The sequence below is a fragment of the Terrapene carolina genome, unplaced genomic scaffold (assembly GCF_002925995.2).
Source record: "Terrapene carolina triunguis isolate 2854851 unplaced genomic scaffold, T_m_triunguis-2.0 Scaffold714, whole genome shotgun sequence".
Lineage (NCBI taxonomy): Eukaryota > Metazoa > Chordata > Testudines > Emydidae > Terrapene > Terrapene triunguis.
The window spans coordinates 16677559-16696352 of record NW_020665065.1 but is presented as its reverse complement, the minus strand read 5'-3'; the positions used below and the strand labels follow the sequence as shown (position 1 = coordinate 16696352).

At 51.1% G+C, this 18794-nt stretch overlaps 1 protein-coding gene across 1 annotated transcript in view; it reads right to left on the bottom strand.

The window, feature by feature from the left end:
- The window catches only part of ATP13A2 (ATPase cation transporting 13A2), a 65954-nt gene that overhangs the window by 23530 nt on the left and 23630 nt on the right, over positions 1-18794 (bottom strand). The window contains exons 4-16 of the mRNA XM_024206402.2: positions 18309-18367; positions 16928-17039; positions 16724-16803; positions 12304-12381; positions 10582-10651; positions 9212-9346; positions 8036-8102; positions 5061-5192; positions 3807-3974; positions 2497-2607; positions 2347-2393; positions 1267-1455; positions 958-1164 (exon numbers count right to left, since the gene is read on the bottom strand). Of these exons, the coding sequence (XP_024062170.2) occupies positions 958-1164; positions 1267-1455; positions 2347-2393; positions 2497-2607; positions 3807-3974; positions 5061-5192; positions 8036-8102; positions 9212-9346; positions 10582-10651; positions 12304-12381; positions 16724-16803; positions 16928-17039; positions 18309-18367 (1455 nt within the window). The remainder of the gene's footprint in view (positions 1-957; positions 1165-1266; positions 1456-2346; positions 2394-2496; positions 2608-3806; positions 3975-5060; positions 5193-8035; positions 8103-9211; positions 9347-10581; positions 10652-12303; positions 12382-16723; positions 16804-16927; positions 17040-18308; positions 18368-18794) is intronic.

Here is an 18794-nt window from a genome sequence, read left to right as displayed (position 1 = left end):
GAGGATGGATCTAGACTGTTCTCAGTGGTAGCAGATGACAGAACAAGGAGTAATGGTCTCAAGTTGCAGTGGGGGAGGTCTAGGTTGGATATTAGGAAAAACTTTTTCACTAAGAGGGTGGTGAAGCACTAGAATGGGTTACCTAGGGAGGTGGTGGAATCTCCCTCCTTAGAGGTTTTTGAAGTCAGGCTTGACAAAGCCCTGGCTGGGATGATGTAGTTGGGAATTGGTCCTGCTTTGAGCAGGGGGTTGGACTAGATACCTCCTGTGGTCCCTTCCAACCCTGATATTCTGATTATATGACTGCTTTAAGGAGTATCTTCTAGCTCCAATTCAAAACAAGAGCTGGGCAGGCACCAAAGACAAAGCTGGCACCAGCTGGTTAGTTAAACGTGAAGGGGCTTGACCAGCGCTGTGTAACTTGTAAACAGCCACGCTATGGTGGCAAGTTTAAGGGCAGCACATCTCCTGTGTCAGCTGAACTGAACACACCGCGAGAATTCGCTTCCTGGGAAGGAGCTCTCTCTCTTCCCTGTACCGTATTGCTTTGTCTTTAAACAACAGATCTGGCTGAGCTCAGTTATCTGGTCTCTTGAACATTCCCCAGTAGAGTCAAGGAGCGGCTCTCCCTTTCAGTCACTACCTCGACAGCACCCTCTCTGCAGCACGAATGGGCTCCCCAAGGTGGAGCTTCTGGTCTCTTTTGGCTAGAGGGATGAAGGCTGCGATGCAGAGCCTGTGAAGTCGGGTGGGGTGGAAAGAGGAAGGAAGCGGGTGGGGAGAGGGCCCTAGAGCTCGGAGGGATACAGAAGGCCAGCCGCTATCTCACCCCTTCCGCAAACCACCCAAAGACGGAAGCCAACACACACTCCCCTGGAAGCTTCCAAACTTCCCCCTGCACCCACAAAAATCAGTCCAAAGCCTTTTGGCTCCCCGCCTGACTCCTCTCCCTCTTACCCAGCCGGTGGATTCCACCATCTTGAGGTCCATGGGGTCTCCTATGGGCTGCTCCCTCAGCAGAGAGACACTGTGGCAGGTGGCCAGCGAGTACAGCAAGGGGCCGTCGGCCAAGCAGCGGGGCTCGTGGACGATGGGCAGGAAGCAGTTATTCTCCACGGGAACGACGCCCCAGACATCCAGGCCTTCCTCTGTGAGGGTCCCGGTCTGCAGCGAGGGGGAGAAGACAACTTGTTCAGCCCACCAGCTGGCAGGCTGTCAAGCCAGCTGCACCCGCGGATGCCCCGGTGCAGGAGCCCGAGGACTCACCTTATCAAAGCAGACCAGGCGGATTTTCCCGCACAGGTTAATCCGGGGAGGGCTGATGCAGAAGATGCCATGCCGCTTCAGCCTGTTCTGGGCATAGATGGTGCCCACGGTCATCGCAGCAGGGAGAGCCGGGGGCACGATGACCGTGATGAGATCCAGCGCACGGATGATGATTTGCCGGAGAGGAACCTGTCCACGTGCGACAGCCAGGAACGGCGGGGTGGGGGAGGAGAGAGAGAGAACACGAGAGCTCAGCTTCAATTGGGTGTAGGCTCTCCGGGGCGGAGGACACATGAACCCACCGTGCAGCATCCGGATCCGCAGGTCATCTGAGCAGCGCCGGGAGCTGGACCATGGAGCACAAACGCCCACAACACCCTGCACAGCTGGTGTTTAATAAAGCTAAGCCGGCTCTTCACCGGCAGCCTTCGCCTGGGTTTGAGAGCACCTGGGATTTCCCAGATCTTTCCCTATCGGAGACGCACACAAGCTCGCCATGCCCCCGGCAACCCCAGACAGCGCAGAAAGGGAAAACAACTTAGAATGTGATCCAGGTTTTCAGAAGCCCCAGCTCCCTTTTGGGGGGAGCATGATTTGCCCCGGCATTTTCACAAGCATACCGACTGCAGGTGCGATGAGATGATCAAATACCTGATGATTTGCACCCAGGCGTTTCTGCAGGTCTCCCCCCTGCTCTCTCTAAATTTAACATCTTGTCTCTGCTTCCTTCCTCAGCAAAGACAAGCTGTGTCTGCCTTGAGCCTGCAGGGCCCAGGAGAGTTGAACTGGGGGGTTTATTCTGTGGCAGCCAACGCAGCTGCAGGATGTTTGTTACTAGTAGGGAGGAGAGAGCCAGAAGGAACCCAGAGCAGATCCCAGGTGGAGTCTGCAGTGCTGGCCATTAGAGAAAACTGGCGGCACAGCAATGCCTAGGTTTGCTCCCATGCCAACGTCTTTAACAGAACCAAACTTGTCTGGACCGTTCCTGATCTAAGCCCTGGATCCAAATCAAAGGAGGGGCGCAGAAGGGAGAGGGCTGGGAGGAGAGAAAGAGAGATTTTCCCATCACTGTCAGCTCACCTGGTTTCTAATCAAAATCACAATGCTGTACGTGGTGCCGATAAGAGCTGCAAGAGAGAGAAGGGACGGCTGTAAAGGGGATTCGTCAGTTCATAAGACACTCAGCCCCAGACGACTGCTGCTTGTAATGCCGCCCGCTTTCAGACGTACCCAGAACTGCGAGGAAGAGGACAAACTTCACCGCATCCCTGTAGAACCTGAAGCTCACAGGCTTGGGGTAGAGGATAGAGCTGATCAGGTCCCCTTTGGCTGTACAGAACCCTGGGGGAGGGGACGAAAGGAAAAGAGATGCTTACGGGACTTGGAAACTCACACGGTGAATTGTGGCCATTAAAAGCCGTAGCTTTGGGGGAGAACTGGAGAAGCCGTCCTGCGATTCCCTTTGACGTAACCGCTCATCTCAGAGCGGAGGCGCTTCCAACCCAGCTGGAACACGGAATTCAAAAGCAGGGCGTGTGTCCACACCCAACAGGATCACCTCAGAGCTCCTGATTGTGGAGATGTAGCATCTCTCATCCCTTGCTCAGGAGCCTGGCTGCAGCGACACGGACAGGCCGTAATCGCGGTGCGAATGGGATCCCCTAAGCGCCTGTGCACATGGGCTGCGTGCGTGCGTGTCTATCTGTCCGTCCAGGTTAGCTGGTATTCCACTGGCCCTGAAAGAAAGGAGGGAAGGTTTTCCTTCCCCTTTCTGCAGAGCTCAGCGTTCGCCGGTTGCACTCATCCTGCGGGGCAGTGAAACACGTTGGGAACACACTGCTGGGTGGGTGCTCTGAGCCATGAGAGAGCAGGGTCAGTGACCACGTTACACTCCACACGGCTCTCCCCGCAGAGCAGCAGGGCCCCAAGGAGGGCACGGCAGAGAACGCTAGGGGGTAACAGGCTAACTACAGAGAAGGAGAAGTAGCCAGCAGCCTAGGAACGTTACAGGTTTCCGCAGGAGAACGGCTCTGCCATGGTGCCAGGCTAGTCAAGGAGACAATACACTTTAATTTGGCTTCTAAGAACATTCTGTTAAATGGACCAGAGCTGAAGCAACAGCGAAGTTGCTAGTACAGGTGTATCTGGATGGAAGGAGAATTCTTATCTGGCCAGGATAAAACAGAACCAGCCCCATGTGGCACATGCAGGGGGGAATGATACTTGAACATAAGAACGGCCATACTGGGTCAGACCAATGGTCCATCTACTCCTGTATCCTGTTTTCTGACAGTGGCCAATGCCAGGTACTTCAGAGGAAATGAACAGAACAGGTAATCATCAAGTGATACGTCCCCTGTCATCCACTCCTAACTTCTGACAAACAGAGGCTAGGGACACCATCCCTGCCCATCTTGGCTAATAGCCATTGATGGACCTGTCCTCCAGGAACGTATCTAGTTCTTTTTTGAACCCTGTTATAGTCTTGGCCTTGGGAACTAAGGACCGGGGGCTCTGGGTTTGCTTCCAGATGCAGCTACCTGTGCGTGTCACCACAGCCAGGACCTCCTTGCCCACGTAGGATTTGGCTTGGAGGACCTGAGTCCCGCAGAACAGCGTGTGCCGTTTGTGCTCCTCGGGGGAATAGATCATGTTGGCAGCTTGGGGTCCGCTGGGTAAAGGCGTCTTCATCACTGGGACGCTCTCCCCTACAGGAGAAAATCAGCAGGTGAGTGAGGTTATGGGCAGACAGATTCGTACAAACATGCCTTCATATTCAGCCAGTGTTTGAGTTCTCTCCGCGTAGGAGTGGGGCAGACAGGGAATCCTTCAGGATCCACCATCCATGCTCTTAGTTTCCCCAACGCATGCTTCAAAAGCCGCCTTGCTGGATGGATCCACCCTTCCAGCCACAGAGGGCTGTGTGTTCTGATCTGGGGTCCATTACTGGAGTATCCGAGCAACTCACAATCTTTTACAAGTAGATTTATCCTCCCAGTGCCCCTGTGCGGCAGGGCAGGGCAGTTCTCCTCATTGCACAGACACTCAGGGAGCTGAGACACCGATGTTTAAGTGCCGAAAGATGCAGACAGGTGCCTAGTGGGATCTTCCAGACTACCTGGGTGTCAAATGCCCATTGAAATCAAGCACTGAAATCAATGGGAGCTGGGCACCGAGGCCAACTAGGTGCCTACCTGCATCTTCATGTGCCTAAATACCTGTAAACTTCTGGCCCTAAGTGACTTGCTCAAGGTCATGCAGGAAGTCAGTAGCAGAGCAAGGAATTGAACACAGATCCCCCCACTCCCAGGCTTGTGCCCTAACCACGGGACCAAGTCTCCTTGTGGAGCCAGTCCCTGCAGTTCCAATGGATGGCCAGAAGGGGTCACTAAAGAGCTCCCCCCTCTCATCCCAAAAGAGGCTTCGGGTACGTCCACACCGCACTCAGAGGTGTGAGCGTAGCACGTGTAGACTTGCCTGAACTAGCTGGCTCCAATAACAGCAGGGAAGCCATGGCAGCATGGGCTGGACAAGCCCGCCCAGGCCCCGGGTATACACTCCAGTGGCTAGCCTGCGCTGCTGCGGCTTCACTGCTATTATCTGAGCCGTGAAGCTCACAGCCCGGCCTGCTGGCGTCAGGGAACACAGGGTCAGGCAGACAGCTCAGCTCCGATTCCTCTCCCCCGCCAGCAGCGTGTGCACGGCTAATGGCAGGAGGGGGACAGTCAGGCCTGGGTAAGCAGCGATCTCTGCCTCCCACAACGTACCGCTCTCCCGCTCCCGCCCCTGTTCACCTGTCAGCATGCTCTCGTTGACCATGCACTCGCCGGTCAGCAGCGCGGCGTCGCAGGGGACGACGAACCCGTCGGAGGGGAGACTGATGCAGTCACCCGGCACCAGGTCCAGAGAGCTCACCACCGCCTCCTCTGCAAAGGCAGGCAAGCCACAGCGCACTCAGATTCCTCCCACTGTAACAAGCAGGCACGTGGTGCTTGGTACCGGCCGATCTCGCAGCGGCTTCTAAAGGAGTTAAATAGCACTGCCCCCGTTTAACAGAGGGGGGACCCCAAAGCCCAGGGAAGGGGCTCCCCCAAGATCACGCAGCAGGTCAGCAGCAGAGCAGGGAACAGAACCCAGGGCCTTGGACTGGGAGCCAGGGAACGCAACATAGGCCATGGATCATGAGCAAATATTGCCGCAGCAACATACACTTTGGGTGTATGTGGGTGGGTGTGTCTTGTACCTTCCTCCTCTGCTCACTGACAGACAACATGGCAATACCACTGCAGGCATACACCGTGGGGATAAGCCCTTCTAGATTCGGTCCTCCAACTTTTCCCTGCGGTACTTTAAAGCAGTGACTCTCAACCTTTCCAGACGACTGTACCCCTGGCAGGAGTCCCATTTGTCTTGTGTCCCCCCAAGTTTCACCTCACTTAAAAACAACTTGCTGACAAAATCAGACATAATACTGAACAATTGCCGACTTTCTCATTTTTACCATATAATTATAAAATAAATCAACTGGTATAAATATTGAACTTGCATTTCAGTGTATAGTATATATAGCAGTATAAACAAGTCATTGTCTGTATGAAATTTTAATTTGCACTGACTTCACTTGTGCTTTTCATGTAGCCTGTTGTAAAACTAGGCAAATATCTAGATGAGTTCACGTGCCCCCTGGAAGATCTCTGCGTACCCCCAGGTTGAGAACCACTGCTTTAAAGCAATGGATCAGCCTCCATTTAATCATTAACGCATTAAAGTCCAAATCCCCACTAAAGAACTTACGCGGATCGCTCTGCCTAGGATCAAGGCTGAAATTGGAGCTAACTGGTTCGTAATTACCACTTTAAAGGCTTAAAAGGATGTGCTGTGGTGCATTTAATATCTGTGCGCCGAGGGGCTGCTCAATTATTTTATATAACGTTAGCATCGCCTTGATAGGCGCACACAGCAGGCGACGCCATCCCGCGTTGGGTAGATAGCAAAACTAAATCCCCGCCAGTGTGAGAGAGAACCTTTCAAAGATTAGATACAAAAAGACAAGTCAGCAGGGGCTGGAGAGAATCAAGTCTCATGTAATTTTTAACCTTTTAACTTTAATCTTGTGATCACAGGGTGCTAGACCCCAGGCAAACAGCTGCTTAGAAAAGGGGGAAAAAAAGAAGCCAGCCTTTTATCTGCTGAGAAAATTTAATTTTAACTAATAAAGTGGCTTACTGGAGCTCAGCGGAGAGGCAGTCGTCAGAAATTCTGCTTAATGGAGCATGGTTAAGCTGCTCAACTGGGCTGATTTACAAGAGAACACATACGCGACACTTCTTAAACAGTAGGGACATGTTTCATGTTAGAAAGGGACAGCAACGACCTGCCTCAGTTCCAAGTTCAGATGTTGTGTTAGAGGTTTTACAAAGCCTAATGCAGTCTGGCTTAGCAGCTAGAGTGCTGTCCTGGGACTCAGGAGACCTGGCTTCTAAACCTGGCTTTGTCTCTAGCTTGCTGGGTGACCTTGGGCAACTCACTGCACTGCCCCATCCTCAGTTTCCCCATCTGTGAAATGGGAATAATAATCCTGGCCTCCTTTGTAAAGCACTTTGAGATCTATTGATGGAAAAGCGCTAGATACTAAATAAAAATAACCATCCCTAGTGCCTCACAACAGCACCTAGCTTGCTAGAATGAAAAGCATTTCAAAAATTGGATTTTCCTTTCCCTAGTTATACGGTGTTACTTTCTGCCGTTCGCTTCCTTTTGGGCAATGAAGATAAACTCATATGTTCCCCTTCTCCTTGCCAAGGGCGTTTCCATGTGCACTGCAAACATACACGCTCTGAGCCCACAGACCTGGGCATGGGCTTTCTTCACATGAATGGAGCTGCTCAGGTGGGTGGAGCCCGCTTAAATGTTCACAGCCTTGGTGCCGTCGGAAGGAAAAGTTAAAATGCCAAATGCTGTTTTCATTGGAATGCTGAAGCTCTATAATCAAAGTGCTTTACAAAGTATCACCATCCCCATTTTACAGGTGGGGAAACTGAGGCACAAACCCAGCAGGTGAGTGGCAGAGCTGGGAATAGAACCCAGGTCTCCTGACTCCCAGTCCTGTACTCTAGCCACCAGACCACACTGCCTCCACAATCACAGGGGAGCAAATGGTGTGTTCTATCGAACAACGTCTTTACACATGGCACTTTTTCACAATGCCTTAACCCTCACCAAGCCTGGCAGTTTACACGCGAGATTTCACTAAGTCAACAGTTCAGGGGGAGTGCAAGGCCCGACGGGGTCAAGTTCACAGCCGTGCAGCCAGCACAAGGCTGGCGCGTCACTTGAATCCTATTTGAAAGGCTTCAGGGAGACTGGAGTGGCACATGGACCTCGTGCATGGGTGAATTTCAGCTTATGAGCAAGGATCTTAATACTCCAACCGTTCCCACTGGAAGCGCTCATAGGAGCAAGCATACATGCCCGGTAGCATTTCCAGGATCGGGGCCTAAGAGCGTAGCCAGCCGCCTTTTTGTTGATTGACAATTGCAAAAATACCCTTGTGAAGCGTCCAGTCCAGGCTACCCTCAACCCCTGACATCTCAACTGACCCGGCTGCTCAGAGCGAGGACAATGGCACCACAGGCACGGCGTGATCTTCCCCCTCGTAGCTCTGCCAACAAAGGCCCATTTACCTAGGCGCTGATGGTGCAAAAGCGCGTGGCGTCTGCCTTGCCTTTCAGGCGGCAGTGGAGAATTACAACCTACTGTTGCTGCTCACCTCCAGCGGCTCGGTGGACTCTCACGCCGATGGCCATCTTCACCATGCTCTGCAGCGTCACGCTTTGCTGCAAGGAATCAAACAGAGCTATCCGCTAGCAGGGCAGGGAGGGCTTGATACCAGCACTTCACGGGGGCTAGTCCAGAATGGAAATGGCACCACATGACGGAAAACCCCCCCCCTCCCCCCCAGGATTCATAGATGTTAAGGCCAGGAGGGACAGTCTAGTCCTCCACCGGCCCGTGATGCCTGCACCAAGCCCATAACTTCTGCTTATGCTAGAGCGAATCTTTTAGTAAGCCCCCCGTGCTGATTTCCAGACTTCACTGCTGGAGAATCCACCAGATTTGACTCTATTCTGTACCATCTTTGTCTCGTTCCTTCATCTCTCCTCTTCCTTTTTCACCCTCCCCCCCCCAACACCCCCTTTCTCTTTTATGCAATAAAGGCACAAGGACCTCCAGTACAGAGCAGAGATGACTGCGCCCAGGAGGATACAAACCCCAGAAGCACCCTTGGATTGCTAGGCCTGGTTATTTCCAGGCAGTGCGGCTGGGACAAGAGCCAGGGGATGCAATAGGCCGTCACGCGCTTTAAATGCACTTGTGCTGTGGCTGAAAACGTGAGAGCTCGATTTGGCTGCACGCTGATAACTGACGGCCCATCCCACCCGTCACCGTCCCTCCTGGCTAGGAAAAGGCTATTGGAAAAAGGCTCGCCCCTGCACAAGGAATGCAAACAAACCACGCCCTTGTGAACAGCGCACATGCTGCAGACTGCCAGCCTGCAGGAAGAATGGGGACAAATGGAAGGAATACTTCTCTAGAGCTCTTAGTCCCCGAGCCACTGTTCCCAGTGTTTTTTAGCCACGGTGGTCAGGAACACAGCCCTATGCTCTGGGTGTTCCTGGCCTCTGATTGCCAGGAGCTGGGAGCGAACAACGGATCACTCGATTGCCCGTCCTGTTCATTCCCTCCGAAGCACCTGGCACTGGCCGCTGTCAGAAGACAGGCTGCCGGGCTAGATGGACCATTGGTCCGACCCAGTCTGGCCGTTCTTCTGTTCCACGGGGGCAGAGCTGGAGTCACTCAGCATCTCCGGAGTCACCCTGCAATGCGGAGTGGACAGCAGAACGCAGCCCTGTGTCCCTCCCCTCCCAAGAGGCCGGACACCCACCTTTCTAGTCTCGTAGAGTGACAGCCCTATGGATATTGCAGAGATGACGAATATGCAGGCAGCGTAATAGTAGTAGGCGTCACAGAGCCACAAAATGATGCTGAAAACCTGGAAGATGTAGAAGGGATTCAACACCTGGAAAGAGAGAAAAAGCAGGGGGCCTTTAGGGCACGGTGGCTGATGCAATCCGTATACAAAGAACGTCTCAGACTCAGTACATGGCAGCTTTTGAAAGACAGGGAGATTAGGGTGTTACCGGCATTGCTGGGAAAGCTGGTGGACAGAGCATGTCACAGCCCTTGGGTCTTCACCTGCTGGTGGGGCGCACAGGGCTCCACATCCTGAGGAGCTCAAACAAGCTCCCGCAACCTACTGACGGGCGTGGCCCGGTCTGAGCTAGGGGATGCTACAGCCCTTGCCCATGGCAGATACTGCAGCCTGCCGGCCATTAACCGTAACCTGCTCTGGTCTGGCTCCCCTGCCTCACCCACGCCCAGCAAGTCTGGCCAAACGACATCTGCTAAAATGGTCGTCGTCCTGCTGTTGGCGAGTCAATATCCCCACCCCTTCGGAGTTCAGAAAGGGACTTCCCCAGTCTTCCAAGAACACAGCCAAGACCTGACCTGGCAATGCATTACAAACCAAGAGCGGGGGTGGGGAGTGAGAACACCACACAGTTCACCCGATCCACCCCAGCCCAGCCACTGAATGGAGACACGGGAAGAGTGACGGGTGTATTTCAAAAGGTCTTTTCTGAAAATCCACATTACGTGTCACTGGCTTAGAGTAGGGGCAGGTGCTCAGCTGGGTTCGCAGACGGTGAAACGCAAACCACAGAACATCTGTTCGTCTGCCTGCTCCTGGAGGAAACGTGGACCAAGGGAGATCTTGCCAGGGCTCCAGCCTGGGCCATATCAACGTGCCCAGTGCTGGAAAACCCTCGGATTGTGGCGGAAGGACATAGGAAGAAGAATGGATTAGAGTAGCACCTAGAGGCCCGGACTCCATTGCGTGGCTGCTGGACAAACGCACAGTAAGGAAGTTTGTAAGCACTTTGGGGCAAGGACTCGAACCAGACAAGACAGACACAGGAAGCAACGCGTCCAAGGTCAACCCAGAGATCAGCGGCAGAGGTGGGAATAGAACCCAGGACTCACAACAGCTAGTCCGGAGCCCTAACCACTAGGCCCCTGTGCCCTAGCACATATTTAGCAGGGTTTTCCCCTAACAAGGGGCTTCACAGCAGGCCCCATCTGGTCCCTCCAGGCCTGGCTGACACGGAGTCTATTTCTGCCAGGTCTGAGTAGGGCAAAGCTGCTCTTTCCCTTCTGCAGAAGGCAACAGCCACGTTACGTGGTGTCGCTTTGTACCTCGTCCACCAACAGCCTGAGGTAGGATTTGACCGGCACATCAATCAGGTTTGGCCCATACACCTTTCTCCTGTGCAGGAAACAGAACAGAAGCCAGAGGTTTTAGGTGAAGACTTGGAATTTCAAACTTTCCTGTTAAATGAGCTACACACTGCCCAGATCTCACCCCCGGCTCGCGGTATAAATTTCAAGCGGAGCGTAGGGGAGTCAGTCTACCGCCATTAGGGAAGTCTCTCCACCAGCTGGCTGTGCGCACACATGCCTTGAGCGACCTCCTGGTGTTTACTATAACCCCGGCCCCCATCCCCTCCTACTGTTGGTTAAACTCATGAGTGCATCTAGTTGGTTATTAAGTCATAAGTTCTTTGGGTGTGAGAAGAGAATCTGACATCTTTGGGGAACACCAGCACAATGGGGCCCCGAGCCATCATAATACATCGCGCCAGGAGATAAGTCAGGCAGCTGTTAAGATGGATGCCAATTGGTGGCTGGGCAAAGGGGCACATAGAGTGGTCACTAGCCCTTTGACCTCTGGGGGGGGGGGTCACTCTCAGGGTAGGTTAGGATACAAGTGAAATTAACACTGTGGTCTCCACAGAATATCTAGGGAATTCTTATTCACATCACTCAAGTATCTGCATCATTTTTAAAAAAACAAACCCTTATGTGAAAGTTGAATGAACATTTTAGACATCTCCCGCCCCTCCCTCCAGACACACATCTGTATCGCTAGCCAGTCATCAAGGCATGTACTCTACAGTCATAAATAGCCTCATCCCCTAATTTTTTATAACCGTCATTCTCCCCACCCAAGTTTTGTTGCTGGTCGTAACAGCAGGCAGCGAGGTAGCAGGTAGCGAGCTCTTCGGGGCAAGAAATGTGGCTTTTCTATTGACAGCTGAAGTACCTGGGCACATTTTGGGGGACTATACAAGTAACAATAAAGCTGGATCAGGGCTGGATGCTGTGCTCATTTAAGTCAACGACAAAGCCCCTGCTTGACTTTAACGGTGCAGGATCAGGGTCTACATGAGACAGCGTCCACAAAGCTGGGATAGCAGGAGCTGCGGCTCAGAACTGTGACGCCTCGGCAGAAAAACACTACAGAGCCCACCTGCTAGTTCTCGCATGTGCCATCAGTCACCCGAAAGCCGATCTACGGTGCACGTGGTCGCACCAGGCAGTGATCTCATAGGGTCGTGCCTGGTTTGCTATTGGAGGGAAAGCCTCCGAAGCTAGCGCTGGTGATTCAGCAGGTGGTGAATGGAGGATAGAGCCCCGGCAGGGCATTTGGGGACATCGTCCTGCTGGAGGTGAAATCTTTCGGAGAAGACCTGAGAGGGGCCGTGAACACTTGTCCATGGGACTTTGCACAAACCTGGGCCCTTGTGTGACCATATTCAGATTTCCCTTTCTGTCCCTTGCACTACACTGACACCCAAGTGGGCTTTCCGAGCTGATCAGCCAGGTTCCAAATTCACGTGCTTTGCATTTGACTTTAGGAAGGCCGAAGCAAGCCACAATGCCCAAGGCACAGACTGTTGGCACGGAGGGATTAAAATCCTGCACTGATCTGAGACCGCTCTGCTCCCCGTCCCACAGGTTAACTACACGCCAAGCTTTTTACATTTGCTTGTCCAAACCAGCTTCGCCCCTCCCTGAAACAGCCCAATCTGCAGCCAGACCCGTCCCCAATCATTAACAAAGCCATGGCGTACTTGCCTGGTGCTGTGGTCTTGCTGGCTGAGGCCTGACCGGGAGAGATGGATGTCTGCACAGGTCCAGCCATCATCTAAGACGCTGAAAAATATATGCACCAAAAAGAAGACACCTGGATTTACACACGGCCAGTAATAGCCAAATCCAGGTGAGGGTACGTGGATAGAAGCGAAGGCGACCAGCACTCAGGGGCATGTGGATATTATCTCAAGCATCCTTCATTATGAGGGGTAGGGCTCATTTTAAAAGAAAGAGCCCACCATGTAAACCTGTCCCTTAGTTTTAATAACCATCCAAACACTACTAAGCTGGTGCCATTACATACCAATCAGTTGTGCAAAGATGGTTGTAACTGTTAGCCTCCTACAATGAGATCTACAAGAAGACTGAAGAGGAACCTGAGAACAGTCTTCAAATATGTCCAGGCAGTTACAAAGAAGATGGTGACCAACTGTTCTCCATGTCCACTGAAGGTGGGACAAGAAGTAATGGGCTTAATCTGCAGCAAGGGAGGATTTAGGTTAGATATTGGGAAAAACTTTTCAACTCGAAGGATAGTTAAGCTCTGGAAGAGGCTTTCAAGGGAGGCTGTAGAATCCCCATCACCGGAGATTTTAAAGAACAGGTTAGACAAACACCTGTCAGGGATGGTCTAAGTATACTTGGTCCTGGTTTGGGGGGGTGGGTCTGGACTAGACAGCCGCTCGGGGTCCTTTTCAGCCCTACATTTCTACGTTATAGACCTATGCAGCACACACACACACACACACACACACACACCCCCGCCAGGATTCTTACTGAGCTTCAACATTTGTCAGTACCTGCAGATCTCAACAGTACAATAACTGAAATAATACATTTTCAGATCAATTGATCTGACAGAGCAGACGAACCGGTAAATATAGCTGAATTAAAGCTCTAACACTAAACGCTAACACAAGTGCATCATTACGGTTACAAGGTCAAGCAGTAAGAAATCAAGAAACTGTTCACCGGTTGGAGTAGAAAGCTCACAATCTGGCCTAAGGCAGCTCTGGCAACATTAATTCTGGCACTGTGCGCTTGCTGCATATTTTATAAGCATGTATTTGGAGAGAGGAAAACATTAATTCAACACAGGAAAAAGGAGTTTTAAAAAAGGCCACCCAAACCAACACTACAGATGTGCCGTGTAACCAAATGAAAAGGTCTTCTGAAGAATCATTACCCTGAAGAAGTTGTGAACCCCCACCTCAATCTTCGTGTTGCATTCACTGTAGCTTTTTGCATTTAATTTCCACAGTGGTGGGTGTGGCTTTTTGTTTTTTAAACAGATATCGGAGGAGTGCTACCAGAATTTCTAGGCTGTTGAATCAAGAGTCATATACTCAGATAAATGCACAAGAACACATCTTTCTTAGTGCGCACCTATTGATTAAAAAGAACGGTCTACCGTGCAGTCTCAAATTTTCACATGGCTGCAACTGTGCTAAATCGCAGCCAATCCTCTGTCCCAGCCCCCAAACCAAGCAAGGACAATAACCCAAAAAGGACTATGGTCGTGCCATGTTCCAAATATTTTTGAAGTTCTGATCACTAAAGTTTGACTTTTGATCAAATTTTGAACTTTTTTCTGAAACATTCACCTTTGGGGCTGATATTTTCCATGCTCAGATTCTGCTTGAAGATATTTATATGTTTTGCACAAAGTAGGTCAGAATCACTACCCCATTTTACAGATGGGGAAACTGAGGCACAGCGAGGTGATTTGCCGAAGGTCACCCAGCAGGCCAGTGGCAGAGGAAGGAATAGAACCCAGGACTCCTTGGTCTCAGTCTAGTGATCTCTTCGCTGGGCTACGCTACTTTTCTCTGGATTATTTTCCATTCTTAACTACAGAAGGTACAATCAAGAACCTATAAAAATAAAACCTAACTACTATCACAATTGACGACACAGACTCTATTACGGTAAGAAAATGAACCAGAACCCAGCATTCACACAGAAATAGTACTGCTTGGCTGCTCACAAGTTCTGTCTAGCAAAACTCAATGGTTTAATTTTTCTCTGATCATTAAACCAAATTAAAAAATTTTTTTTTTTTTTTTTTTAATAGCACCCCTTGGCTCAGGATTTTCATCTCATCGTCAGGAAGTATCAAGAAAAACCTCAAATCACAAGGGTGAAGGGGTGATCGGTGTGTTGTCACAACTGATCTGTGGGCACAACAGCCTCTATAGAAGCCCTACCCACGTGAGCTTGGGAAAAAAGTATTCTGAAAGTTCACACCACGAAAAGTGCCAACAGGGGATCAGTCAGAAAGCCTCCCCGAGAGGTGGAGCAATGTGCTTTTCTGTGCCCAGATCCAGAACGCTCACCCCCTGGCCTCAGGAGTTACACCAGAGACTTATTTCACGGTCCGATGGCTTCAAAATGTTTGGACTTCAAACAAACCAAAGTACAGCTTAAAGGTTTTTAAGGCCAGAAGGAACTATTCGATCAGCTAGTCTGACCTCCTGCATTGCACAGGCCAGCCGAGGTTGTTGGCATTACTGTCCGGAGAAGAACTCCGCTTCGAGTTCAATATACGTGACACAAAGGGGGGAAAAAAAGCTTTGAGTCAACAAGAATTATCCCGCCACATGTATTTCCTCTGTACGCTCCAGCTGGGAGCCTCAACATTTGAGATGGCAACGTGAACACTCTACAGATTTGCAGCCTGGTTCTGGGGGCTGGACCAGGACGAATCCCTATACTCCAGATCAGGGCTTCCTGTTACATAAGCACACACAATTGCAGAGCTGCATGCAAGAAGCCACTTCACTTTCTTTCTGCCTAGGCACGGCTCTGGTAGGCTTGGTTTCACCTATCATAGAATCATAGAATATCAGGGTTGGAAGGGACCTCAGGAGGTCATCTAGTCCAACCCCCTGCTCAAAGCGGACCAATCCCCAGACAGATTTTTGCCCCAGATCCCTAAATGGCCCCCTCAAGGACTGAACTCACAACCCTGGGTTTAGCAGGCCAATGCTCAAACCACTGAGCTATCCCTCCCCCCCTTTATAACCACTTTAGACCTCAATCCAGGATCAGAACCCCACGGAAACAGATAGGAGGGAAAGTACCATCATTCCTTCTCCAGGGAGATTACAATCTAGAGTCAATCGCCGTTAGACAAAACCAAATCACACCTCTCCTCTGAACCCTCTGCCACTAAATGGATGGACCTAAGTAAGGACAGCGGCACCCACAAGACATTTGCTAAGGGTGAATCTACACTAGGAAAAGTGATCTGCTGTTATTAGAAGTCCCCAGCCTCCTTCGTCTTACAAACAGACACGCGGGGTGGGGTGCGCTAATCACCTCTAGTCTCTGGGACACTTTCTGCAATGGACAATGAAGAAACCTTGATCCTAACGGTACTTGCTGCTAAACCGTTTCCCACCTTGGTACGGGAGACCTGCCCTTAACGCCCATTGTCAACAACAGTTTATTTGCCCAGTGGCATCACCAAACCAGGTGAGGAGATGGAGAAGATGAGTTCATTCCCCATATTGAGCAAGTCATTTTAGCCCCATCCAGGCTGTTCCCGGCCAATGGGAGGGAGGGGAGGGCGAGCCTCCAGACGGTCAACGTCAGCAAAATGTCTTGTGGCCCACAATCAGATTACCCTAATGGGCCGGTAGGTTGCCCACCACTGGCTTAGATGTCCTGACTGGGGATGTTTTCCAGAATCAGGGCTTCAGCCTGTAAGCTCCTTGGGGGTGGGGGCAGGTCGGTCTTCACTGCAGAGCTAACTTGGGGTCTTACTGAGTTGTTGCCCCCAGCCTCTCTCCCATCCACACACAGCACCACCAAACTCGGGTGAGAGGGTTTTTTCGTCCCAGGCCAGTGGGCCTGGCTGGGGGCGCGGATTAGAAATCAAGAGCCACTTTCCATGTGGGCAGGTAGCCTGCTCGCTTTGCCGTGACAACACCGGCTGCATCCCTCGAGCACTGACAGTCCTCCAGTGCCTTCCCACCATTCCCCGGGTGCCCACAAGGACAGACAAGTTCTCCCACCATTCACTGGGAAAGCATTGTAGAGCGGCTCAGCTCACTACAGCAAAAAGCACCAGGGACAGAGTGTGCCCCCAGAAGTCCCAGCAACAAACATGCATGAGCGTAACACTTGTGAGGACGGGCAGGGCTTTGCCATCTGGCTGCTCACACCCAAGCTAGGATAGCCTAGGTGCTTCGACCCGGTGTGCTCACCTGAGTTAACTCTGCAGTGAAGACAGACCTGGGGTGTCTCTACAGCACCAGCACAACGGGCCCTGATCTCTGCTGGGGTCTCCAGATGCTACTATCGTGCAAATAAAGTTACTGAGGGTCACAGACAAGAAGAACATTCAGTAAAGCACAGAAAGGAAAAGTTCTTCCAGACGAGAGGATGGATGCCATACCTGACCTTGCAGTACGCCTGCCGTCTTTCAATCCAGACGTAGCGCGACCCTTCAAAGAGATAGTAGCGCACGACGTTTTTCTAAACACAGAGAGAAACACGTGACGGGGAGTCCCCAGCTCCCAGCGCGGCTCAGCCCCTCTAGAAGGAGGTTCTGATGGCCCCAAGGGCAGGACCCAACAGGAAGCAGAAGGGAGGACGTTACCTCCTCCTTCCTGTGAAGCCGGACGGTGTCTCTGCTGTCGTCTTCGTCCAACACTCCAACGGCGACGCTGGTTCTCCCATCATCGGCTCTGGCCCCAGGATGAGGCTCGAGGCTTCTCGGGAAGAAGAGCGTGAGGTTAAAAAGCCCTGCTCCTGAATAAAGGCCTCTAGGTGCTACTCTGAGCACAGAGCTTCAGTATGCAAGGGCTTTGGGAATCCTGGCGAACTCCAAGAGCCTTTCAAATCGCAACTACATGCAAGCCCATCTTGCAGCGCCTCTTACGCCAACGACGCATGCAGGCAAGCCATGGGATGGGGAGTGAATCTGACTCTGACTCCACTAAGAAATAAACAGTTGTAATCTGAAATAAAACCAAGGTCTTTTCCGGTTATCCATGATCTATAGGATTTCCCAGAGCAATCCCTGCACAGGTGAGAACTCGTGAGCTGTTATAAAGTGCTCTGGGGATACAGAACGCTATACAGGTGTAAAGTGTGGTTCTGTTCTGAAAAATGACTATGTAGAAATGGCAGCTTCTCATGCAGCCAATCTGCACCCTGTGCATATTCAGGATCACGTCTGCCTGCTTTTCACTCCTGTTAGCCCTGCAGGATGCAACATTATGTCACCCAGGTAATCTAGCGATTAAAGTGGCACCTTCAACTTAATCACACTTCTGTCTGAAAGGGTTTTTGTTTTTTTTAAACCTACCATTGTTATTTATTATACCCAAGATCACTATAACTGAAAGATCAGAGCGGGGGGGAAAAAATACTATTTTACCAGTTTGTTTGCTTTGTGTATTACCCATTTCGTTTGTTTGTTTGGGTCTTTCACACAGCAACAAGGGAGAGAGAAGACAAAAAACCTTGAAAAGCGGGAAAATGTGATTGTAAAACAACACGTCAGATGTATTCAGGGGCTGCTCTAATATCTGAAGCTATTTTTGTACAGCGCCTTGCACAATGGAGTTCTGGTCCGTGACTGGGTGCTTGCTATGACTATAAAATAAAACAATCCAATTTTTCCCGAGCTGATTGGCTTTCAAACAGATGGTGACTTTTGGACTCCACAGAGATCGGAGTAATAATCAATCGTATATTCAGTGGATTTAATTGAGTTTCAGTGGGATGGTGAGTTTGTTCATACCCCAAACGCAAATCAACGCTCTGGGTGTGTGAAATGGAACAAAAGCTACATGGCTTCAAGCGATTCAGTTTTGCACAGCTCCATTCACGTCAATTTCATTGTGTTTCATTCCACAGCGGAACACACAGCAAGCCCCCGAGGGATCAGTCACTCTCTTGGCAAAATCACAATGGGATCATTTGAGCACTGACCCAAACACTCAGGAAGGAGTGAATCCACCGGCCCCACTTACCTGCCCTCGCCGAGCTGTTCAGTTTGCACCTGGGTAACGAAGCACTGCCCAAAACGATCCTGGAACACACAATTTCAAAACAAGTGCTTGAGAAAGGCTGGCCCTGGGTTTCGGGGGCTTGCTGAGGAAAAATAAGTGCAGGGCTCAAGTCGCTGTTCTGCCACATAATCACTGTATGACCTTGGGCAAGTCACTCAGTCTCTCCGTGCCTCAGTTTCCCCCCTAACTTTTCGTGCTATGGGAGTTCTGCTTCTACGCTTTGCAGAGTCTCTGGTAACTGGCTGATAACATGGATCACAGTGGCACCTGCAGCTGCCATGGAGATCAGGACCCTACCGCACTAGGCCCTGGATGACAGCTTCTGCCCTGAAGAATTTATACATTTAGTTAAGCAAGGCAGAGGGTGGGAATAAAGGTGTATTATCATGCCAAATTACAGATGTCATGCAGGTAGTCTGTGGCAGAACCAGGAACTGAACCCAGATC